Source organism: Patagioenas fasciata, chromosome 7 (genome assembly GCF_037038585.1).
Source record: "Patagioenas fasciata isolate bPatFas1 chromosome 7, bPatFas1.hap1, whole genome shotgun sequence".
NCBI classification, from domain to species: domain Eukaryota; kingdom Metazoa; phylum Chordata; class Aves; order Columbiformes; family Columbidae; genus Patagioenas; species Patagioenas fasciata.
The window spans coordinates 34977095-35002879 of record NC_092526.1 but is presented as its reverse complement, the minus strand read 5'-3'; the positions used below and the strand labels follow the sequence as shown (position 1 = coordinate 35002879).

At 43.0% G+C, this 25785-nt stretch overlaps 1 protein-coding gene across 3 annotated transcripts; it reads right to left on the bottom strand.

Annotated features, from left to right (window-relative positions):
- Positions 1-890: 890 nt before the first annotated feature.
- SPP2 (secreted phosphoprotein 2) lies at positions 891-13122 on the bottom strand. Of its 3 annotated transcripts, none has more exons than XM_071811336.1 (8): positions 12965-13122; positions 12736-12860; positions 11244-11366; positions 9490-9600; positions 7770-7824; positions 7276-7386; positions 4639-4674; positions 891-1196 (listed from the first exon to the last, which is right to left on the bottom strand). In XM_071811336.1, the coding sequence occupies exons 1-6, from the start codon at positions 13011-13013 to the stop codon at positions 7286-7288; spliced, it is 564 nt and encodes a 187-aa protein (XP_071667437.1). In that variant the 5' UTR covers positions 13014-13122; the 3' UTR covers positions 891-1196; positions 4639-4674; positions 7276-7285. The 3 variants fall into 3 exon arrangements, with proteins under 3 accessions (XP_071667437.1, XP_065697259.1, XP_071667438.1); XM_071811337.1 differs by lacking the exon at positions 891-1196 and adding an exon at positions 2817-4166; XM_065841187.2 differs by lacking the exon at positions 4639-4674.
- Between the last annotated feature and the right edge of the window lie 12663 nt (positions 13123-25785).

The window sequence follows — 25785 nt, the reverse complement described above, 5'->3', positions numbered from 1 at the left end:
CTATGGGTAGTCATCAAGCGGACTGGGGAGTTGCTTTAGAAAGAAAAATCAGTTGCTTTTGAAAGGAGGGACAGTAGCATAATTGATAGAGCACCAACAATTCTGCAGCTCCCATGACTGCCATTTACTGAGAAAAACAGTTGAGTACTAGGAAGCGCAGCAGCAGAACTGCAAACCAAGCCAGTGTACTGTGCAATGAGGGCGAACAGGGATGGAAGTAGATCTTAAAACCCAGTTGATGCTTTTTCCTAAAAGAGACAGGTCTGCCAGTTTTAAGGATTTCTTCAGCACCAAATGGCACTGTGTTGCACCAGATATCTAACTAATTTGACTGTTTCTGTCTCAGAAAACTAACCTGTTATTTTGATCCAGTTTGACACAAATCCAACCCGAGCATGATAGAAAACACCTATCTAGATCACAACTGCTCAGGCAACTGGCACCTCCACTATAAGCCTCTTCCCTCCCATCCCAGAAAAATGGAGCTTGAAACAGGGAAGGAAAGACAAAGATGGCGAGAAAACACATTTGGTCCCAAAAGTGCAAACTCCTCACTTGTTTTCTTTCCATTGCAGTCATGAGTTGTGGAAAGACTTCTTTCCCAGGAGAACACAAAGGTTTTTTCCAAGTGGGACTTATTGCATAAACTGTCAGTACCTGACAACCACTGTCAGTAGCTTCCCTCATCACCCCACATTAGTGGTCAAGTACCCATTAAAGCCAGATTGCCCATGGGCTAAAATTCACACCCTTGGGTTTGTAGCAAGACATCTTGCCCACAGCTGCTGCACCCCAGAGAAAAAGAAATTAAGTGCCTTTATTACTTTGAATGAATCAATAATTTGCTACAAGCATTACAGAAAATTACAAGCAACTGCAGAACAAACAGATGGAATAATGATCCTTTAATAGCATCATTATGTGATGGTACAACACATACTGGACACAGTTAAGGCTGGATGTCTGAGCCCTCCCAGTGAGCTCTAACCCATCAGAAGGCAGCTATCCACTGACAAGTGCATGGAGTTGACATCTCATGAGCTCATCCAATGGCCATTTGATGTTACTTCAGAAAGTTCAGGGAAAGACTGTCACTTCAATACAGAATAGTTCTTCATAGAAAAGAAAAGGAAATGGCATCAGGTTCTCTCTTTGCATGCTGGATCTCCGAATCTTGATTCTTCTCTTTCTCCAGTCTACTTAAAATAAAAGGGAGGGGGGAGAAATATCATAGCTCAAAATTCATCCCATGCTTCACAGAATTAACCAAACATCTGTGACCTTGAAAAAAAAAAGTATTCATTTTCACTGAGCTGCTTATTCATTTATTTAGTGTCAGAATTGCACCATGAGGAATCTGTGAAAAGAAACCTGCCTATGCAAAACACTTCACACGTGCACAAATGTCGTGTCAATTACTAATTCATGTAAAACAAAAAAAAAAAAAAAGGAAAATAATCAGACTGCTAGAAAAATTAACAGTGAAGTAAGTAACACCGGCCACAAAACCATGCATACTATAAAGTCTCAAAAGCAGAGATGATTGAGACTATTAGCTGTTGTATGGTTTTCAGAGAAATGTATCTGAATTAAGAGCTAAAATATGCAGAAGAAATAAGAGATATGTTTTTTGTAAAGGACATGTGACTGCTTTTGCAGCAGTCTGTAGCCTACACTGTATCCTCAGCAAGTTTGTCACCATGGTAACCTGACATTTTTCTGTAAGACAATCTTCTTAGTAAAATTTCAGGGATAGATTCGTGCCAGAAAGGAGCATCCACACATGTGGTAGTGATAGACACAGAGACCCTCTGAGAGGGGCTTGTCCAGGAGCACTTGGGTCTTGCCCAGCCCTGGAGATGGGGGATGCAGACCAAAGAACCAGGAGCAGCCGCTACACTCATCTCTGGGGTCCAAGTGACGAGAAATGAAACAGGAGCAAGTGGCAATGTGGGAAATTCCAGTTCAGTTTAAGGAAAACTCTTCCCCCAAGGGTGCTCCAATACTGAACCTGGAGCCCAGAGAGGATGAGGGTTCTATATCCCGGGATATTCAAACCTCAGCTATAGAGCCTTATGAACATGGTCCCATTCTGAGCAGGGGTTGGGCTTCCAGAGGTCCCTCCCAACCTGCATGTTCTGACAAGCTCTTTTCCAGTGTTTGCAAAATGCAACATGGTGCAGTAAGCTGGAGGAGACAGTTGAGTGACCTTTCTGTTCCTCCAGCCAAGTCCCGTTATTTTTCTCCAGCAATTAGATTAAGGGGTTTGCAATCAGGCCTTGAAGACATAGTGAAGCCTAAGGAATCATCCTAGTTCTGCATCCTTCAGAAGCAGGAACAATTTCCTCAGTGCAGCAGTCGGTCTAATGCTTCAAAACAGAACTAGAATAGGTGGGCAAAGGGTAAGGCAAAAACCACTGCTGTTCAGAATAGCAACAAGAGATTGTCACAGTGATTCTCCTCTCTGCTGTAACACCTTTGCTTCATCCCTGCACCCCGATCTGACCTGAGCATCAAGAATGGTTCTGCCTGGGTCTGTCTCCATTTCAGTCCTTCACCTCTGAATAGATGAAAGCATGCTTGCTGTCTTTTCTGCTACAGCATCACAGGTGCCAGGTGACACCAAGGACTTACATCACAGACAGACTCCAAGGCAGTAGGAATGTAAGTGTAGCCTGTCATTTCCCCCACGTTGCCTAAGCGATAAATTGCTCTCACTCTCAAAGCTGATCCAATGCAGAGCTCATGCACTATGCAACAGACCCCATTCTGCAGGGATTTTCCTTCCCTCTGATGCTTCATTTTTTTTTTTCCTCTTTTCCCCCAGGAAGCAATAAGCTGCTTAGTGAGTATCAGAGAAAACAGAGTGGGTGAATGAAGAGGAATAAAAAAACCCCACAAAGGCAGAATACATGAAGCCATAAGAATACAAGACTGGAACTAAAATCAAACAGCTTCTTAATGAGGTCACTGGGGATTAAAAGCTCTTCTTTCCATGCCCCAGGAGAGTTATACGCACCCAGCTCCATTATTATTTTTCTAGAAAACAGACAAACAAGCATCCATTTCACTCTGAAGGTTGGATCCTGGATTTCTTGGGCATGAGGAGTTTGAGAGGAGGCCAAATGTTGCCAGTTATTCCTTTATTGGGAAAAAAAAACAACAAAAAAAACCCACAACACAAAAACACACACAAAACAAAACAAAACAAACAAAAAAAAAAAAAAAAAAACCAAACAACAAAACAAGACCCACACCAAACCCTAATATTCAAGGATACTAGTCTATTAATTTCTGCTTCTGCAAGACTGCTAATCAGCTGCTATCACCACATTCCTGCCAGCAGTGAGTTACACCAGGTGAGAGCTCCGCCAGAGAGCCAATTTAATAAAATGCAGAAAACTGAAGGAGTAAATTATAGCCCCATTGGCTTGAGGCAGAAGGAATCTGATTGTCTGCTAAAAAAATACTGTCATTAATCACACGAGGAAAGTAAGAGAAAAATCAGTATTCACAATCTACATGTATATTGCAAGCAAAGACAGGAACTTTCTTCCTAATTTTCCTGTTCAAGGAAATGAAGCACTGCTGCTGAGACTCCAGACATAAGCCATAGGTCAGACTCCACCCTGCACAAAAGACAACTGCCTTAGGCAGTTGATTTTGGAAGAACAGAGTGCTGGGGCCCTTTTCTTTTGCTTTCTGGTATTCAAGGCGTTAGGTGAGTTGGAGCCAATTTTAGGCTTCTCTCTGCAATTCAGAGCCACAAACATCATCAAGCAGATTCCAGTTTAAGGGAACCTATAATTCTACATACCTGTGAACACTCAAAAAGCCTTTCCTATTGTGTGTGCGTGCCAAACTGCATCCATTCACAGCAGGAGTCCCTCCTCCCCAAGACTTTCAAACAGGGGATTGACTGCATCACTGATATGCCCTTTGCCAACACTGTGGTGAACCGATGGAGCTTCAACAAGCTCTGCACATCCCTGGGAAGCCAAGCTAACTAGTGACCTTAACACTTGTTGCATAGTAAGGTTGTTAACCAGTTGTACAGCAGCTGGCTCTCCTGCTGTCACTCACTCCTGTGCATGAGCTATTTGTTGGAAAGGCTGGTCCACAGCATGCCATGTCAATTTTACAGTCTCTCCAGTTCCAGAGATGCACTAGGAAATAAATCCAGTAGATCTGATTAGGACTTGTCACTGAAGCAAGCTCATTAATCATTGATGTGGTTCTTTCATATGCAGTTTGCCAACTCCTGCAGGCATCAGCAGACGGGTAGGTCTGAAGACTGTAACCCTGAGAAAGTTCTTCCTTATATAACAATTGCACTGATTTTTTTCCCTCTTGAATATTTAGCTTGTTTAACAAATAAGAACCGCCAGAAAGCACCGGTGAGATAATTTAACCTAGCTTCTTATATGGAGTCAGGCACAGAATTTCCCTGAAATAATTCCTCCAGCCCAAAAGATAAGAAGATCTAGTTCAGAAAACACAAAATCCAGCATCAAAAACCCATCAGCCACGTGTCTTAGTAATTTCTGCAGTCAGTTACCCATACTGTTGCATAAAAAACCCCACAACTAACCAATAAAACTCAAACCACAACACACAACAGCACATTTCATTTCTCACCTGAACTTGTCTAGCTTTGTCTGTCAACAGCAGGATCTTTGGGTAAGAGATGAAAATCTCCTGTTACTGAATTGCTGTTTCCCCAGACTCCCCCAACTTATTCTCAGCTAAGCTAAGCCATCTGAGCTACTGCCATCTCAAAACACAGCAGATATTTCTCATGACCTAAACACTGCATCACAGTATGGCTTGTCATAGTGCCAGCCATGATCACACAGGTCCCAAAACACCAGGAAAAGAGTCATGAATAACCTTCCCTGGCCTCAACCACATGAAATAATTTGGATACATGTGGCTCCAAATTAAACCAACTGACGAAACCCTCTCATTCTAGATACAAGTGAAATTAAGACGACTTCTCTCCAAACTTTGCAGCTAATAAGTCAAATCAATAAAATCAGGAAAAACAAGGAGTTTTGAAAAATGTCCCTTAATCTCCTAGTGTATCTGCCTCTGAGATGTCCAAAACCTAGGACACTGGTATGAAACACAGCTCTGCAAATGACACAAACTAACTTCAATAGCAAGCACAAAGTATTAAAATTCAAACCGCATACGATTTCAAGAACCATAGATTTATTCCCATTTGTTTCATATTCTGATTCAAGAGGATTTTACAGCTTGCAGATTGAGATTTGTTAGGCATTAGATCCAGGAACACAAAACGTTTGATTGCTTCTTAATGGGGACAGCTCATCTTGAGAGTCTCTTAATTAATTTCATATACTTGGTATTTTCCAAATGCAAAGAAAAGGATGTCTGCTCATTTCAAACTCACAGACCTCCTTCCCCACAACTTTTCTGGAAGACAGGCTGAAGAAGGTTCAGCTCATATTTACCCAGCCAAAGACTGATTTTCAGAAGCTGACCACAGTTAGGCACTTACAAAATTTGTTCCTCTGTTTTGTGGAATAGAAAGTCAACCTTATGCTATTCTTCCATAAGCCTCAGCCTTTCCGCACTACTTCCTTGGATTAAAGCTACCCAAAAGGACACAGAGCACACACCAGAATGCCACTGCAACATGGTCAAGGAAGTTCAAAGACACGTAGAAAAGTTAGAGAGTCCTATAATAGGAAAGGTTGGCTCACAGATAAACTAAAATAGCATATGAATTTAATGAAATAATTTTTACAATGACAGACCTGACCTAGCAGAACAACTGGCTCTTCCTTTCATATCTAGTTTCTAGGCCAGTAGGGGATATGTCTCCTTCAGCACAGGGAGGTTTACCACAGATCCACTTATGAGTAACATGTGTTAGTTTCTGGTGAGTCATCAGTGCTAAATTACATCTAAAACTGTCCTGTTTCCAATGCAGCAGGACTACTCTGAGCTCCACACATGGAGCATTCAGTTCTGGCACTCTCTACAGGGACTGAGACCTGCTAACAATATACACCCAAGTGATTGCACGAAACCTTTTCAATCACATGGTGCTAAGTCATTTCCTCTTCCTTTCCTAACTACTTAAAAAATGTTAAGCATGCCAAAGACTGATCACTGTTCTGCATTGCTACAACTCTTTCAAAAACACTTCCCTTTAGATTAACTCCTTAAGAGAGCAGGTAAAATATCAGCAGCAGTTACAGCTGCTGCCACATGGAGCCTCAGAAGTAGGTGAGCAAAGTTGGTGTCTGTAGTATAGGTCTTACCAGCTCCAATGAATCTTGAGCACCCTTCATTATCGTTCCCATTAACTGAGCTCCAAACATATCTTTCACAGCTTCTCTGCAAAAAACACTTGCCCTAAGTACTGCATCTTGGTTTTCCCAGATACTTTTCCTCCACATTCATTTTTCTGTTTTGATAAACGGTGCAGTCTTAGTTGCATTAGATTCAGCACAAAGACATGACCATTCCTCCAAGAGTTTGCAGTATAAATAGACACAACAAGCTGTGGGTGCAAGGAGAGCACCGGTGCAAAAATGGCAGGTGAATTGCTGAAGGACTGGGGCAGAATTAAGTACCAAACAACTCATCTGCATATTTGCCCATACACAGCCAGGGCATGTTCCAGATCCTACAGCCAAGTGAGACACCCCTCCTAAGGGCAACCAGTTTGGGTAAGGTCCGGAGGACCCATGAAACCTTAGACAGAAACATGAGTCTCCTAAACACGAGAGATGGAAGCAAAAAGGCAGAACTGTAGCTAAAGGCTTGAGCTGTTTGCCAAACTCAGCACAGCAAACTGATTTTCTTGCACAGTGTTCATACTACCTGCATACCAGGACACTGGTGTTTGCCTGAGCATACGGGACAGACTACCTGAAAGTGAGTGAAGGCTCTGTAGTTGGGGTGTCTTCCTAGGGGTGAAGCAACAAGAAAATAAAAAATGTCTTCTGCTGCCCTGACGAGTGGTCAGACCCTTGTTCTGTGAGCCCTCCTGTAAGCACCGGAGATTGCCACCCCATCAACGTTTGTCACGGGTGCTGATAGTGCTGTTTGGATCCTGTGTCACTGAAACTCACCATAAGCAAGTCCTACAAATGTCTGGAATAAAATGGCTTTTAACACACTCGCAGCCAATAAGTACATTCCCAAAGAGCTCCTTCATCCTGATCAGTCACTTTCCCACTCCATCACGAAACCTACAGGCCTAGGATGCATAAAAGCCACACTTTGAACGGTACTCACCCAAACCATATTATTCTATCTTGTCAGACCTGAAATAGTTGGGTTTATGCCAGCCTCCACGGTTGCCGTCTCTTCCACTTGAAGGGAAGGCTTCAGGAACAAATACATCATCTAAAAAAAAGAACATGGAGACATACATGAGTGTTATAGGCTTTCAAACACGTGTTCATTCAGCATCCTGCACAACATCAGGACAATCTCAAGGATACACATAAGTACTAGTTATGAAAGCAAAAATCTGTCAGTCCAGAAAATGCATACACATAGTATTCAAACCTCAGCACAGCCCTAACTTAGCAGCCCAATGCCCTCACTGCTTCCTCAATGGGACACCCCTCTGCACAGGAAAAAGCAGCTGGTCATGACCTGAGCAAACTGCTGGTCTGCCATATTTTGTTCTCCCTCCCACAAATGATCTTCAGACGGCCCAAACAGATGATCCAAAAGGCAAACCAACATGTGACAGGACAGTCAACATGGCAGAAATGTCTTACCTTCTCTGTGACTGCTGCCTCGTCTGTTGGGGTTCATTATCGGCATACGCATCATCTGTAATTAAAAATGTTTCTTTAAAAAGCTCATCTGTCAAGAAGCCAGCTGCTCCTTCATTTCCTCAGGTACTATGTGATCATTGAAGTAATTCCAAGCTTCATTTTTAATTTATTTGAAAACAAGAATACTGCTGATACTATTGCAAAGCAGTGATGTTGCTAAAGAAAGTCTGCAGTTGCAGGTAGGTCAACATCCTTTGTACTTCCTGCCTTATCTGACCTCCCTGTAGTGCAGATACAGTCAGGAGAACAGAGTCTGTTGCTGTCACACAGGGTACCTCTTACACTCATTTATTCCAAATTACTATTTTAAAAGCTCTCTATACCCTTCATTTGTTGGTGTCTATCCCAGTAAAATTATCCCAGCCTTATTCAATCACAATTCCTTCTCCTATCCAAATGCCACCAGCATGACAGGAGCTACACCAACACCATCCATCACAGGTCCACCACACCATCTCAGCCAGGCCAGGATGCCTTGAACTGAGTTACAGCTCTAGAGAAAGACCTGCAGAGCACTTGCTGCAGGCCTCTGCAGAAAGAAATACTTTCCTTTCCATGTGCAATTATGGCACATAAAATTCCCTTTGGCAGTTATTCCTTCTTAACATTGCAGGAAATACGTTCCCCAGCAGGAATATTGGCAGCAGTACTGAATTTTAAGTGATGATTAAAGACAACTTGCAGGAAGATCCCTGCTTGTAAAAGCAAGTGTTTATACTGAATACCCTATTAAACAAGAGTTATGCTTCACCCACAGAGGACAGACTGAATGTCCAGGGCTACCTTACATATTTCAGTACTTCACATGGAGACTTTCTGCTTTGCAAATCAAGAATTCCTGTGGTGCATTCACTAGCTAGCTCTGAATAGAGATTCTGAACAACAGCAAAACAATAATAATTACAAGCTAATTTGGCAATTCAAATCAAGAGAAGGTGACACAGAATCATATTTGCTTCAAGCTATTCATTTATTCCCTTACACCTTACAAAAATAAAACCTGTCCATATCCTCTGGCACTTCGCTTACGAAATTATCTTTGTTCCCTACATACAATCCTCAAGCAGAACACCCACCGTAGATGTGTGCTGTAAGTGCAGGCACTCAGGTTCAAGTGTCAGTTCATGGAAAAAGTGGACACTGGCATGATTTAAAAACAGCAGGAATTCACAGGTTGGGTCAGTGTTTAATTGCACCTTAATAACCAACTAAGAGTTCAAAAAGGGAACACAAATCTCAGTAGAACAAATGTTCTTGAGCTATCCTGTGATGACATGCTCAGCTGAGGGCTGGGTTTGGTAACAGAGAGAAAACCATCAGTATTTGTTTCTGTCTATAGATTTGCCAGTCACTGTCCTCCAGGCACATAGTCTATACATTAATAAAGACAGACTGTTGGAGCTGGTGAATGTGCCAGACTGCCGCAGAGATTCACACTCTACCCGGGCATCCATCGAGCAAAGTCAAACCTCTCAGCTGATGGAAAGCGAAGGTATTACAGGAGACAGCTGGATTTTAAACCACAATCAGTTTTTTGATCAAAACCTCCAACTGCAACAGGAGTTGTAGTTCACACTTATGCACCTGACTTATCCTTACAAGAGGATGAGCAGAATTGTCACTCCTCCAGGCAGCAGAAGTCAGTTTTCCCCTTCCTTACCTCTTCGCTGCTCATTGATTCAGAGCTGGATGTGCCACGATGGCACCGCACAATAACGTTCACGATCAGCTCACCAGAAACATCCACAACACTTCTGCAGAAAGCAGTTGTCTGTAACAGATCAAAATAGAGCAAATCTTATAGAACAAAGCTACAGTGCAAACCATCTCATGGGAGTTTCACTGAGGTTAGGAAATTTGTACAGGGATTTTAAAAGTCAATTCCAAAAGGAAGAAACTTAAGCAAAACTATCATCCAACAAATTATTGGAGCAGGCTAAAGCCAGACCAATATATTCTGGCAGCATAAAACTACACACAAGTTATTGCTTCACAATTGCATATGAGCTGTATGAAGTCTCAAGCTTGCTTGAGGCAGAAGAAAAATCTCTGAATCCTTCTCATGGCTCTGGCATCAACAATCACAAACAGAAGAGCTGTGCAAGGCTATGCTGATGGCATCTCCAGCTCTAAAAGTTAAACTACCTTTAAAAAAGTTGCCTCCACAATTCGACAGAAGCTCCAGCAAAACCTGCCACCCAAGTTTGGAAAACAGACATCCCCACACTATCTTTCATACCGTATTGCCCAAAGAACAAAAGAGGAGGGATGGTGTCTGTTTAGGGCCCAGTGATAACTTCACAGTAGCCAACCCATGTGTCTTTGAAGAAAAAAAGAGCAACCACTGTCAATCCTATGTTGTCCCATCTACACACACAAACAAGCTGCTTAGCTCAAGAGTAGTGGTACTCAAAGATACACTTAACCCCCCCTCTTCATGGGGTAAACTAACTCCTGAGGTAGTAGCATCACTAGCAAGCTATGAGGAAAGCCTTTGCCCCATCTGTTCAGTGCCTTCCCAGAAGCCCTCCTCATTCCTAAAGACTGTGCCTGGAAAGGATGGATAAGTTTGGCAGCCATTCACATAGGAAAAAAAGATGTGAGAAGAGCTCAGCTTGGAGCAGCACAAAGATGCAGCGATAATCTCTGCAGAAGTGTGACACAGTATAGCGTCATTGCACACAGGGACACAAGAAGTTCCTCCATACACTTTGTAAGATTCATGGAAACAGGACACAACCGCTCGGAAGCTTGCAATGGGAGCCAGATTCTGGGAAAAATAACTGTGAACAGAAAAGTCCAGGTTAAAAGATGATGTATTTTTACCAAGGCTGGTCATCAGAGTGCAGCAAGAGCTGTATCAAGAACCCGATCTGTGTTATCTCAGGCTGAAAAGAGACCTGAGAAATCTGAAGATCAGCACTCTCAGCACAGAGTGGGCATCTACACTACATATAGCCGCTATATAGCGCCTAGATGCATAATAGATAAAAGCATGTAAAAGGTCCATTTTTCTACCCTTTTATCTTAGAAAAGAAGGTATACTTTCCTCCCAGGATTCAGTCCTAAAGCGCATAGACACTTTCACTACATATTGCTCCAAGACACACGTCTCCTCATCAGCTCAGAGCAGCTCCTGTATCCCCCACTGACCAGGCAGAAGAGTCTACCAGCACTCAACTTTCCCACCCAACAACCACTCCATGCTGCATTTGTTTTGGTTGCTTGTTGGTTTTTGTTTTTTTTTTTTTGTGTGTGTGTGGTTTTTTTGTTTGGTTTTTTTTGTTTGTTTTTTTTTGTTCGTTTGTTTTTTTCTTTTTTTGAGAAAACCAGTCATTCTTCAGCACCAGTAGTGTTTCAACATATCCTGAGAACATCCTGCATGGAGCAAGGGGTTCACAGTCACATACTTACCACAAAAGGCCCAATTTTAAAATCACAAGTGAACGGGTCTCTCCCTGAAGATTTTGTGCACACAGTTTCACGAATGCTGAACTGCAGCTCTAGTTTATAAACATCGTTGTTCCACATGTCAACCTGGTAAAAGGAAGGTCAACACAACAGGTAATTAGTCTCTGTCACTTCTACACCTGCTACATAACAACCTTGATGCTTTGTCAAGCAGAAGGATGACATAAGGGCATTATGGGCCAGTGCCCAATTTTGACCAGATTACTTCATGTGAGAAAGGCTATTTTATTGTGCTCCGGAGTTACTCTTAGGCCAGTTTGGTAACAGCAGCACAGTTTTCCACAGAGGTTTCACTTGACACCCCACAGCCATTGTGGGATCCTGCTACTGCTCAGAGTCAGCTGGGGGGACGATAGCTGTCAAAGGTAGATAAGCATCGCATTACCCCTGCATGCTACCACCCCTTCTGTGGGAACCATGGTGCTAACAGCTCAGCTTTGGATATATAGACTGCTGGGAAGTCTATTGCAAATACATGACTTGGCAAGTAAATCACACAACTGCAAGCAATTGGATTAATGCAGTTTATAGAGTTGCTTTTTGTCAGCTCAGGTGCTTCAATGGGCAGCATGCACACAACAGTTCAAGCTTCAGAGAGTTCAGTGGCTTTTGTTGACACATTAGGATTTTCTTTTCTCGTTCTAACAGTCTCATCAATGTTTTAGCTTGAGATGGGAGACTCAAAAAAAAAAAAACAAAACCAACCCAAAACAAATAAAATATAGAACAAGAAAAAACCCAAGCAAAACCCCCAGTGCTTTTAACTTTTTTTTTTTTCTTTTCTAAACTAGATGAATCCAAAACTCATAGTCACTCCTTCTTGCAGAAGATTCAATACATGCTATCTATAGAAACAGAATGGTTCTGAGGATGTTCAGGAACATGCTAACTTTAAATTAGGAAGCTTCAACTCCTTAACTCTGGGTATCCAATCTACTTCTTAGCAACACAAAGCCCAAAAAGGGTTTCCTGCCTGCATTTAGACAGTAGTAGATTTATATCAGAATTGCTGTGTAGAGACAGATGATGTAAGAAGAGATTGGAGAAATGTGTGTGTGGTAGCATTTAATTAGCAGTGCAAATGTTCAGCTGAGACCTTCAAAGGAACCAGGTTACTTTATGCCAAAAGCCAAGCAGTTAGTTAGAAGTATTTAAAACCACCAGTTTTGAACAAAATCTTACAAGACATCCCTGAAAGCTTTCTATTCTAAGGGTGGAAAATTTAAACTCCTTAAGTATTTTTAGCTACAAAACAACATACAAAGAATATTTAGGTTCCTAAAGCCATAGCTTCAGATTATACCTCAAACCCACCCTCTTCCAAGCAGTTCAGAAAACTCCAACTAAATCTGGGTGTCCAGAGTTGGGAGGAAAGAGTTTTCCACAACAGCAAAGCACATTTCAGCTGAAGTATCTCCATTATCTGCACACTTACTCTTGTGACATGGCTCCTGACAACACCGTACAGGTTTGTCCCCCAGGACTGAGAATTGATCCTTGCAATGGAAGCATTGAGAGCCTCTTCTGTGACAGGTAGTTCATAGTCATACACTGGAAACCCTGAGACAGACACATAGTTCCATTAGGAGTTCATTGCAGTGTTGGACTTCCCCTCCCTCAGCCACTGTAAGGAAGAGGACGTGGTTCCATTCTGAGCAACTTACCTGAACATGAGAAAACGCTCAGTGTGAGGACAAAAATTAAGATCCTCATAGTGTGACTTTCAAATTCCTCTGGTATTTCCCCTTTCTAAGCAAGGGTTTCCAGTACATATTCCTCTGTCTTTATATAAATGCAGCCTTGATCCTACACCTGACCTTTCTGTGCCCAAGCTCTGCTACAGACACTGCACTTTAAACATAATCGATCTGATAGTAAATATTTGCTGTCAGCTCTTCTCCATTTAGCAGTAGTGTTCTGATAAGAAATGGAACACAGTGCCTTTTTCCCAGGACTGCATCTATGAGGAAGCGCCAAATTCCTTATATCTCCATAGCCAAAGGCAGAATCTAGTTACTTTGTTCACTTTTAGCCATTAGTTACCCATTTAAAGCTGCTGACACAACTCTTTCCATAGCACCAGACACCATGCCTTTGTGTCTCCGCAGCAAATGGAAGCATTTGCAAGCTGGTGTTCTCTGATGAGTGGAGAATTCCCCAGCACAAAATGGGAGCCCACACACACAGAACTGTCTGACACCACCACCCCGCAAGCCAAAGCACCCAAGAGAAGCCTCCCAGGTAGAAAACACACAGCAGACCCTTGAGACACTCCAAGTCTGTTGGTCTTGCACGCTCCTGGAAACTCCCACATGGCTTTGACTCTTGCCAAGCCTGAGCCCAGTTAACCAAACAAGAAAGCAGCTGTGGATGTTTGATTTCCCCTGTCAGATCCCCTTGACACTCAGGCTCCTGTTTCAGCACAGAAATTAACAGGCTTTTTGAAAAATTACAGCCTGACTTCAGTATGGAAAACACCATAAGGAATTACAGGAATAAGCTAGACCAGACACCTCAGCACTCAACTAACTGGAGCCAGGCTGCAACAGGGCTGGGTGTTCCCCATACCCTCTCCAACACACAGCACTTGCTACTCTTGGTTTCCAGGCAGAGGTAACGTATCACTCTACCACAACTACCCCACAACAGAACCACTGAAACGCTTCTAGTAACATTCAGATAAGCACCTGGGTTTTAAGTGCATAAAGGATGTCTATGGGAATTGTGAGATATACTGCTGCCTTCAAACAAGTTCATCCGTTGCTGACTGTTCACAAAGCAGAGGTGTGTCTGACCATATTCATTTTTAAGATTCTGTGTGTGAAATTCCTCCATTAACCTTCAAATCGCAGCTCCACTTGAATTATGTGGCAAAGGGTCATTTTTAAAACTTCTCAAATGACAAGCACTCAAAGAAAGACAGGGGAGCATGTAAAATACCAGGGCTTAAATTTGACAAGGAAGAGGATAAAGTTGCTTTTGGTTGTTGGGTTGTCAGACTGCAGAACAGCAGCTGATCACACACCAGGGGTATCTGAGCCCTTGGCTGACAAATGGAGCTGGATAAGTATCACTCACACTGAAAGGACTTCAGGGCAAAACCCCATCAAGGCAATGCAATTCTAAGACACAACAGAAACAATGGCCCAGGTGTGGACATTAATGGTCACTGGATTAATGCCCTGTTGTTACTGCAAGATCCTACAACAGGGACCTGTTGAGCCACGGTACTCCCCAGGAAGAGTTTGTGTGCCAATTGGTAGAACTGCACATGAGCAGAGAAACTGTGCCAGGAACAACCCGTGCCTGGTGGGGACAAGCAGAGACAGCACCAAGGAGGAATCTTGCCAGGGCCACGTTACTGGCTAGTGCCGCACCACGTGTGCGCCATCCCACTCAACAGCTGCTCACAGAGGTGGATGTGGGTGCATATTCCAAAAAGGGGTGGGCGTTTTTTACCAGCCAACTTGGATTTCAGCATTGGGAACATGATCCAAAACACCAGTTGAAGCTTTGCCCAGTCAAAAGCCAGAGCTGCTTCTGTACATCCATTCTGCTTGTTCACCGCAGCTGAAGACACTCTCTCCTGGCTCTTGGACACGCTCATCTGCAGCAGGGTCTGCCATTCTTCCTAGTTCTCCTTAAGTACTGTCCACACCATGGGAAGGTTGGTAATATTCTTCTGTGCCTACTACCACATCAGAGCACCACAGCGCATAGGATTTAACCTGAGCTAGAGATTCTCAAGAACAGCATCTGTTGCACTACCACCAACTTATCTGCAACCAGACACAGGACCATGCTGCCTCAGATGAAGGAGGAAGTCTCCTAACACACTGTTAGACCTGCTACTACAGTGGTTTCTCTGCAATCAATCATGCTGCTGCTGCGGTAATGAAGCACAAGAAACAAGACCACTCAAACCACTTGAACGGAAAGAAGTTGGCATTCGGAGCTCCAAGGTCCTTAGTGTTTTCCAGTACACTTCACCACCAACTTGCTGCAGTAGTCTGGACAACATTTAGCTTTCGACTTCATTCCTAGAAAAGGAACCATCTGCCTCCTGTATGCCGGGACCTGTTAATATTCCACTGGAACCTAAATTTGTAAAAGTGCTTCCTAACTGCCAAGCCACAGCACTGTGTCCAGTCCAACAGTAACTTTAACTATTGAACCAATTGCAGCATTCAAAGACTTTCCTCTTACAGTAGCTACTAGGAAAGTCTGCCAGCAGGATTATATTAATAGTAATGCTGAGAGGGGCTCAAAAATAAATTTATGAAATGAATGTTCCTCTCTGGAGATCTGGCTTTGCTTTGCAGCATCCAGAGAATGGCAATGTTTGCTATTTCACCTCTCTGAATCCTGGCTCATTAAGTCTGTAATTAACTTGGTAAATATTTCTTCTGTCTCTCCATAGATACATTATATGCTCCAGTAGAGTCACATTACAGCAAAATTGGTTTCATTCACTGTCTGTGTCAAAGGCATGTTTGGGTTGAGGCTGCTCAATCCAAACAGATACAGGAGCTAGGGAAGAGGTGGAAACTGAGGGTGGACAGGATGGGAATGGAGAGAAGGGAGAGTTTGTGGAGAAAACAGCCTCGGGCATCTGCTGTTGAGAGAAAATGCAGGTCTGAGCAGGGCACAGCATTGTCCCCACTCGCAGGTAACACACCTCCACAGGTACCACCTGCCTAGTGTTAACAGTCCAGGTGCAACCAACAAGAGAAGGACAGTTAACTTCTCTTTGGGGCAGGGGGTTGAAAAAAAGCATTCTTTGGAAATCTCTGCTTTCAGTAGATTTAAAAAGGTAGTGTTAGTTCCACTTGCTTGACTCAAAGTGTCCTGAACTCCAGTTTTCTAAGGATTTTGAGGTTTTCATCAGTGTCAGGTTAGGAAACACCACTAAATTTGTAAAGAGTAACTGGAATTCAACCTGAAATTCAGTAGTTTGCAGAAGACCTCTGAGGTCAAATTCCTGAACCCAAGAGACTGTTCAGTCACTGAAACATTCAGAATGGAAAGTTGTTGTTTCATCTGTGCTGAGGGAAGAACAGGCATGGCTGCACAAACCCAGGACAACATGCTCTTGAATGAGCAAAGACTTCTTGCCCTTCTCTAGAGACCAGCTCCTGGCATTTGCTAATAAGGACCCTGCCATGAATTACTTGGTGCTACAAGCCCTTTTGGTCAACAGTGCCACGGCACCTGGAGAAGTGACAAAAGGTGAAACCTTTGCCTCGAACAAAAAACAGGACAGAACAAAATGGAGAAGGTGTGAAAAATGAGACAATAAGTGTTTCTGACCCATTGCCAGCTGCCCTAGTGTTACTGCCTTGCACATCCCAGGGAATTATATGGGCTTTCAGGGGAACACAACCAAGACACCAGGCAGCACTAGGGAGAAGTCACAAATTTCATCTGCAGCTTTATAAAGGCTTCTGGCTGCAGTGGCAGCAATGAAGCTCACAATGTCTCTGATCAGGATAACACTGATTAACCAAACTGAAGAAGCTGAGAAAGCTTTTGGAGTGGGCTTGCAGAGCAGACAGAAAAAGCAAAAGGACACACATACATATGCATCACTTTAGAATGGACAGATGTTATAGTTAAATCCCCCAAAACACAAAACTCCTTGAAACTTGAGAGACAGAGAGATGCAGAAAGACACTTTTAATTTAAGGAATTTAAGGACTAAACTTTGACTATACTATAATCAAGTTCCAGATGCCAAGCACCTTGGAACAGAGGGAAGGGGTTGTATCCAATGTAATCCACACAACAAACAGATATGTGCTATTTAAGAAAAGAGGAAATTAAACAGCTTCTGTTAGATGACTATTTTCAGACCACTTTCACTTCCAGCAATCAAGTCAGGTCTGTTCCCAGACAACTGAGGGAACAATAATTTCTCTTTGTGAGTGAAATTTCAGTAATTACAAGATGCATCTTCATTGCAAATGTAAATCATCCAGCATCATCACATGTCTGCACTCTGAAAACAGCCTGAACAGCATCCCAGGGACCGAGGAGCTATTCCTGGTCCCTTGTTTTCTGGACATTCAAATGACAGATGAAAGTTAATTATGTCCCTTCAAATAAAAGAAAACCCAACTCAACCCCAAAAATACCCACGCTGTTTTGAATTTTTGTGTGTGTGCACGTAGTTTTTTTGTTTTTTCCTCCTTGATCTCACAGCATGGCATTAACAAAGCCAAGATGCTCCCTAAAAGTTCTCCATGGATAACTCCATCACACAAGCAGAAGACTAACTCTTGTCTTGACATCAGCTGAGAGAGGTAGGAGAATGACTTCTAGATTTTGTTCAGACTAACAGAGGCTTTGAGACCTGATCTATAGTTCATATACACCACTCAGCTCTGATGCCTTCAGATCTTGTCTGAATATCCCTTAGAGAAAGAGCAGACAATTGTACAGCCAGTGCAGACACTGCCCATGGGCTGCTGAACATTCTCCAGTCCTTGACCACCTGGGATGCAAAATAAGTCTTTGTTTTTCCCACTTCTCTGCTCTCACAAGATGGTACCCTGCACAGAGCCTTCTGCTGTACAGCGCTTGGAAGATCTGGTAATCAAAATGAGAGTAAAGCAAAGACAAGTGAATATAGTGACAACTCTGCTTCCCACACGTACAGTAGTAAGGTTGAAACTAGAATGGATTTCTTATGTCTGGAGTTCATACCATGGAAGTTCCATGCTCTGCAAGGTTTGCCATCAACTCGCCAAGTTGTTCTATGTCAAGACTTAAAAAAAACCCACTTGAACCGATGTCTTAACCACCATTTTACAAGGATTAAAGGAACTGTTTTGGGAAGCACAGAGACAATGCCTGACCCCTTTTGCACCGCATTTCTAAGGTACACTGGACATGCTGCTCTACTGAACGCAGCCTAAACCTACAGAGTTCCTGCTGCTGGAAGTGGACTTTGGGAGTGACGCAACAGAAAGCACACATTACAGTAAACAAAACCTCAATAACACAGACTGTTCTCAAACATCACAGGCTGCTGCAGAATCTCAGAGGTCTCACTTCACTACTTTGAGCCTTTGAATCTTTAAATATTTATATTTCCTGTGCCTGCCAGGTCAGCAGTAATAGCTCTTACAGGGTCACTGGCACAACTTTCTAGCTGATGCAAGGCAAACATTACCTCCAGACCAAAATACTGGTACCTGAAAAACAAAAGGGCTATGTATATACATACACACATACATATAAATTAAGTTTGCTGACCATACTAATAATTTTAAAGATTTTCTCCCTGTCCCTAGGGCATGTTCTCAGTTTTGCTGTTATATCCTTTTGAATTCTTCAAGAAAGTTACTTGCAACTACCGGTCAAACCAAACCCCAGTAGAACTTGAAATCTTCAGTGAAACCAGCAAAACATTCATCTCCCACTTCTGAATCCATCACCTGCCAAGTACAGCCACCAGTGTCACACCCTGTCCCTTGTGAGCCTCATGTTGCCATTTATTGGAAGTGGCTTGCACTGCTAAAATAGGCTCAGCCTTTCTGGCATTCAGTCACAACGCCAGCATTTCCTTTCAATTCTATTTCAACGTCAGCACTCAGCATCCCTGTAGTTCAATACACAATGGGATGTTCTGGCTCAAGTCACAGGAAGGTTCAGCACGTTCAGAAAAACAAGAGTCATGAATTTTTAGCATGAATAAAAAAAAGTTATTCCTTGAAGTTACAATCTTTCAATTAAAAAATTGTAATTTGTAATTTCCCATAGGCATTAAGATCCATAACCAGAAAAATGAGGAGTCCAACTGAACTTCAAGGATTCTTAAATACTAAAGTTGTCATTTTTATCTGTCTTTGAGTAGTTACACAAGGTTTTAGACATTAGATATAAAGCCACTGGTGATGAGCTCAAGTTTTAAATCAGCATATATTTTAGATAATTACATTAGTCAGGAGCAGCAAATCAAGCAATTCCAGGTACTGTTTTGTCTCATGTTGGAGCCTTGTCCTAATCACCCCTTTCCCAGCACTGAGAATAACACAGACCCTGCTCTCCCATATTAGAGACAGCATAAGCACCTGTGTCCTCTCTGTTGAAAAGATGCAAAGTGGTGTATTTTTATTAAGTAAGACTCATTTAATTACTCTGAGCAATTAGTTTTATCAGTTATTTCAAGGGCTGTGCTCGGGCATCTGACAAATGCTTAAATGAAACAGCCCAAAAGGGACTTGTCATGCACATCTGCTGGCAGTTTTCACTGTGAATTGCTGATGGTCACACAGGTGAATCAACTCTGACCCCATGCACACTGCTCTCAGAAAAAGTATTATCAGCCCAATTTTAACATTAAATCCAGTCTACCTAAACTCACATTTTACAACCAAATGAATTAAAGCCTAAAGCTAGGATAAAGCCTCTCTCCTCTCTGACACACCCCAAACCCAGACTATTCAGGGGATCATCCACAGCTGGTCATGTTCTCCTTACAAAAGTGAACCCCAAGCAGCCTAAAATGTACTGTTAATTTTTACATTAAGTATTCCCCACTGGGAGCACATCTCAGCTTCAGGAAGTCTTGTTCAATAAGTGATTCCCTATTGGCAGGAATATACTCCAGTTCCAGCTGCCATCTTCTACCTGCACTGCCACCTGCTCCTGCCCACCATTACTGAGATGGTTATCCCCAGCAAGGAGCAAGTGTCCTGGCTGCCAACTGAAGCAGAGTGCTAATCCTGTGTAAAAGTAACAAGACACAGAGTATGGTGTGATGCAGACAGACCACAATGCTGGCCAGCTGCTCTCCACAGCTCAGATCCTCCTTTTTGATAGACTCCCTGGACCACTTGGCCCCCGTGCGTGTTGGTCCTTCCTGCAACAAGGATAACCCTGCTTCTCAGTTCAGTGGCGATTACCTACACCCACATGAAAGAAAGAAACAGTATGAAGAATTGCTGCTGCACCTCTTATGTGCATCTCATCGTAGATTTGTAGAGCAAGGCAGCTTCAGGATTGAACCACAGCAGAAAAAACCTGATCAGTGAAGCCACCAATCACCTGCCACAGCCCTCCACATTATCTGTCAGTATAGCACAAGCAAAAATCACCCAAGCCAGCCACAGGCTCATGTCCTGGGGAGGGGCCACAGAACAGGCTCACCATAAACCTAGACAGCAAGTTCACAGCAAAGGGGACCACTGCTGATAAACACCTGTACCCCATGGCACACCTGGGGACACAGAGGAGGTCCTGGTTGATCATTATCAGCAGGCACTTTGCTCAATCACCTCTCTTCTGAAACAAAGACTTTGCAGCACTGTCTTAACTTATTGTAGTTCTACTTTTTTCATCAACCCTCCTCATACATACATGAACATAAAAGCTTAAAAACCCACCTCCTGGCACAGCACCACACAAACAGGGATTGAATCTGAGTTGCCTATCATGCACCACAGCTTTTGCACCCAGTCTACAAAGCAAGGCTAACTGATCCTGACTGGTTCATAGAGCTACTGCAATATTACTTCCTCCATTTACACTTGCAGCAAGCCTGTGAAATCCTTGATTTAATTTTGCAATAACCTTGCAAAAGTTAACCTGCAAGCAACTGTCAGCATCTTCAAGCATCATTCACCACCTTCTCCAACTCTGCTTCCAGACAAACTGAGCAACCATTTCCAAATGAACTCTTCACCACCTTCAGCCTCTTCCTAGGTATTTAACTACTTTGCCAAATTTATTTAAATGCATAGCTTGCTGTTCCAAATTGTAACTTGCTGTACTGGGTCTGACTGGGATAGAGTTGGTATTCTTCATAGCAGCTGGCACAGTACTGTGTTTCAGATTAAGAGCTAACAGAGTGTTGGGAACACACAGGTGTTTCAGCTATTGCTGAGTAGTGCTTGCACAACATCAAGGACTTATCTGCTTTTCATCCTGACCCCCACAGCAAGTGGGCTAGGGGTGCAAAAGAGACTGGGGACACAACCAGGACAACTGACTCGAAGTGACCAAAGGGATGTTGTTCCATGCCATCTGATACCATGCTCCACAATAAAAATGAAGGAGTTTTTCCAAAGTAGCCATTGCTCAGGGACTGGTTGGGCTGGTTGTGACTGCTTTTGCATCGCTATTTTTCTTTCTTTAGGATATTTTTCTGGCTTTTGCCCTTTCCCATTTCCTCTCTCATCTCACTGGGGACAGGGTGATCAAGTAACTGGATAAGGGCTCAGCTGCCAGCTGGGGTGAACTGGCCACACTGGCATTCATTGTAATCCACCACCAGCTGTGTAATATCAGCTCTGTTTCCTGAGTGGCTACATTTAGCAGAAAAACCTGATTGCAATGGTCAGCCCTATATAAAAAATACAATTACTTTCCTGATGTACTGAGCACAAGAACAAATATCCTAAGGGCATTCATGCTAACAAAATGCAGTCACATAGCACTGGCACAAAGTGCAAAAATATACATTAATATGGATAAGCCAACTCTAAAAGTGACATCAGCAGTGGTCCTGAAGCATTAAGTACTTCCTGATTCAACAGTCTAGTAGCATTGGAGTTCCTCTGCCTCTTGAGGGTTCACTGACTGGAATAGCAAAGTCATCACCAACAGCAGCAGTTCCTAGCATTCAAGTATTGGTGCATCAAACTCCAGAAAGCCAAAACAGTGTAGAAAATTATAGAATGGGTAAGGATCATTGTCTTTGGATTTGTGGATTTTACAGTTGATGTCTCACTGACCACTTTAAGTGCTTGAAGCAAGCTTTTGGGTTTTTCCTTGCTTTTAGGTGGAGATTTCTGAAAGGTAAGAGGCAAGGTCTTTCAGGTAATAATGCTGCCACAGCTCTCAAAACAAAAGTTATCCTAAGCAGCTACTTCTAGATAAGTACAGTTCCAGCAAAGCCTGAACACTTCACTTCCTTGAAGACGACATTTGTGGGGGTCACCTATCAAGTGTTCCCAGTCTAAGCCCACCAGCAAATATTTACAGAGATGAAGTTTTACTGTTATGTTCCAGCACAAGCACTAGGACCCCACTGACACACAAATACAAGCCAAGTAAAAGCACTGAACAACCATCCCGAATGCTTAATAGTTCAAATTCTACACCGATACCAGACACAAAGGAAAAAATATTTCTAATATCCAAATAAAAACTCTTAGAAATAGCAACTATTTGCTCACTATTTTGTGAGCAGAAAAGGAAAGATTGATGAAGCTTATGAATAAATTATTCATTATAAATCAGCCCTTTATTTTAGCAACTGGGTGCACTCCAGACAAATGAGGCACGCTGTAGAAACCAAGAAACATTTCACCTCTAGCAGTTCTGCTGCAGTCAATACTGTGCTACAAAAATGTGTAAGCTGTCAAATGTGTAAATGTCAAACGTGCTTACAACCTCTTTCTGCATTTTTGCTCCTGCTGAAATCATCCTGTATTTATGAATCCAAGATTTCACAGCAAGCAAATTTATTGCAATCAAGGTTTAATTATGGTCCATGATTTATTTCTAAATGACATAAATCCTTTTTCACAATACCTGCATACCAGGCACCAGCCTAGGCAAGCAGAATGCTTTCAACCTCCACTTACTCATATCTCCTTGCCTGAGCCAATTATTTTTTTACCGTATGTCATTTTAGTGTCTCCCAGACCAAGCCCACATTGCAGATTAAACATGACGTTCTTCAGCTATTTACCATGAAGAGCAAATCTACATCTTTTAAGCAAATAAATTCTTGTTAAAAAAAAAAAAAAGGGCATTTTAGACGATCTCATTAATATTCCTTTCCACAAGAAAGATTTCCTGATAGCAGAAAACTCATATCATAAATCAACAGGGAGATTATTAGATTTGCATGTTTCTTCGATGACAGTTTTACAACGTTGTTATTGGAAGTACATTAACATCCTACATAAAACAAATAACAGGAATGGCATAGAGCAAGAGCTACTACCCACTTATATTTGGGATACAGGAAAACAACTTGACATAAAGTTGCCTTGAGACAGTATCATACCAACGTTTAAAAGCAAATTAGTAATGGAAAAGGAGACAGCCAGAGGCAAAAACATGTTAGCCACCTCCTTCATAAGGAAACACAGATGGGCTTATTTACAACAGCCAAGCACTGCTTTTATGCCGGCATTCCTGCAGCAGACTCCAGCAGCACACGTGTCCCTCCTGACCACAAGTTACAGTCTGATCCATTGCCCTGTGGTTCTCCATTCCATATTAGGGTCCCCAGCCCTGGGGACAGATGTAGGACATTTCCACAGGAAAACAACTTGTACCACAAGATATGTAAGGCATCCCTCAGTCTGGGGAGACCTGGCAGGACAGGTATATCCTGAAAAGTATCTGAAGGAATGTCATTGTACTTGACATGTAGACATCCATACAAGTTTAAGATCAGCTGCTGCAGGTTCCAGGACAGCCCAGGCTTGACCAGCATCCCCATGTGCATACAGGAGGTTTTGCTGGGACCCAGGATGACAGGACTGGCTGTCTAAAGGCCAACTTGTGTACATGTAGTACCCCCTCTCCCATTCCCAGAACAGCCTCATGTCATTCTGAAACCAGACAAACCCTCACAGATCAACAGAGAAGAGCAAACAGCTCCTTTCAGGATGTCCAAGATGTGCTCGTTCAAGAAGATGCCCCAATTTTCAAGTCTGCTAATGCACAGCAGCAACTGCTGCCTAAAATCATAGAATGTCCTGAGATAGAAGGGACCCACAAGGATCATAGAGTCCAACTCATGTCCCTGCATATGACAACCCCACAGTTCACACCATGTGTCTGAGTGTGTTGGCCAATCACTCCTTGAACCCTGTTCAGGCTAGGACCGTGACACCTCCCTGGGGAGTCTGTTCCAGTGCTCCAGAACCCTCTGGGTGAAGAACTTTTCCCTAACATCCAATCTAAACCTGTAGACCACGATGAAGTCTCTTCTCAGTTTCCTCTTCTCCAAGCTGAACAAACTAATGCCTGCCTAATTCACCAAGATGTACAGAAAGGGTCAATTAGCAAGAAGCTTTCAGAGCCAAACCTCTGAAGCCTTCCCGGCGGCCAGGGACACGTTAAAATCAGACTGTGCCATACAGAGAAGGACTTTCCAAAGTGCATGGCCCATTAGCTCCGTTCTGTGCCAGCTCTGGGCCAGAGCAGCTTCCACCAAGACACTGCAACTAGCTCTCCATCTGTTTGCAACCATCTCCATCTGCACAGAAGAGGCAGCACAGGCCTAAAGAGATGAGGCACTAGACTATCATGACAAAAGAAATGCATCCCCAGCTTATATTAGCATGTAAAGGAAATAAAAGGTAGGCTACATCCATCACCTCTTGGGACACAGCAACAAAAATCAGGTAAATGCATAGTGCCATGGATTAAAAAAGCCTACTGACAAGATGTGTGTGGGCAGGTGAGTAAAGGCCTTTTAATTCACAGCTCTCACTGCTGCACTGAACTGACCATGTCCCAGGAGCTAGCCAGCCACCAAGACGGTGTATTTCATGTTGAATAACTCACTGAGAACAAAGCAGTCATTTCACCCAGCAAGATTCCTTCTGTGGTGCCAGGGGTTGTGTACTCCGCTTTGTTTGGGGCTCTCAGCTGGAGAGAGATGCTCCTGCTCAGACCTCAGCTGAGAGGTGGGCATCAGACCCTGCTGGCAGGTGCTTGGGATGGAGCACATTCAGAGCTGGTCTGTGTAGCTGCAGGGAGAACCACAGTCTGCTTTTCACAGCAACAACTGTGAAAAGCCTTCTCCCTTCCCCTGCCCTATTGAACAGCATTGGACCAGAAGGAGTGGAAGAAGTATAGTGAGATCCAAAAGAGACAGCTATATCTAACCCACTGGAAACTTTTTAGGAAGCACTTCCCTTGGGAAAACACCCCCTTTCCTCCAAAAGCATTGACCCAAATGAGTAGTTTGCTTGGGAAAAAAAAAAAACAAAAACAAAACCAAAACCAACACACACTTAAACCTTGGCAAGAGTGAATTACTTATGGTCCTTTCAGAACAGGCATTTGAGCTCTTCTCCAAGTGTATTTCCAGGTGTAGGTTCAGACTTAAAGCCCCAGGCCCTCTGCAAATGTAAACTGCTGTTTTCTTCACAGCTCTGAACTCCTGCCTCCAGTCAAGAGAGAAAAAACAACCCCATATCACTCCCAGCAAGGCTGCTCCCCAGCCACACAGATCCCAGCCTGTACTGGGCTCTTTGGTTACGTCATTTCAGGTACAGGATTTTGCACTTGTCTTTGTTCAAGTTCGTACTACTCTTGCTAGCCCAGCTCTTCCAGCCTGCCCATGCTCTCCCTTCTGACATGTTCACTTCACCATCCAGTTTGGTGGCATTGGCAGATACAACATCAACGACATAGGAAGAAATAACTTCTAGAAAGAAAACTTGTCTCAGTAATTTATGATGCAAGCTGCCACAGAAGTCAATGAAAGTCTGAGTCCTTTATAAACTTT

Bases quoted from the DNA above. Each gene is read 5' to 3' on its own strand.
- SPP2 (XM_071811336.1), bottom strand. From the start codon at position 13,013: ATGAGGATCTTAATTTTTGTCCTCACACTGAGCGTTTTCTCATGTTCA. The intron at 9,601-11,243 runs GTAAGTATGTGA...GATCTGTTACAG, and splicing joins TTAAAATTGGGCCTTTTGTG to ACAACTGCTTTCTGCAGAAG. The intron at 7,387-7,769 runs GTAAGACATTTC...TCTTTTTTTTAG, and splicing joins AGGCAGCAGTCACAGAGAAG to ATGATGTATTTGTTCCTGAA.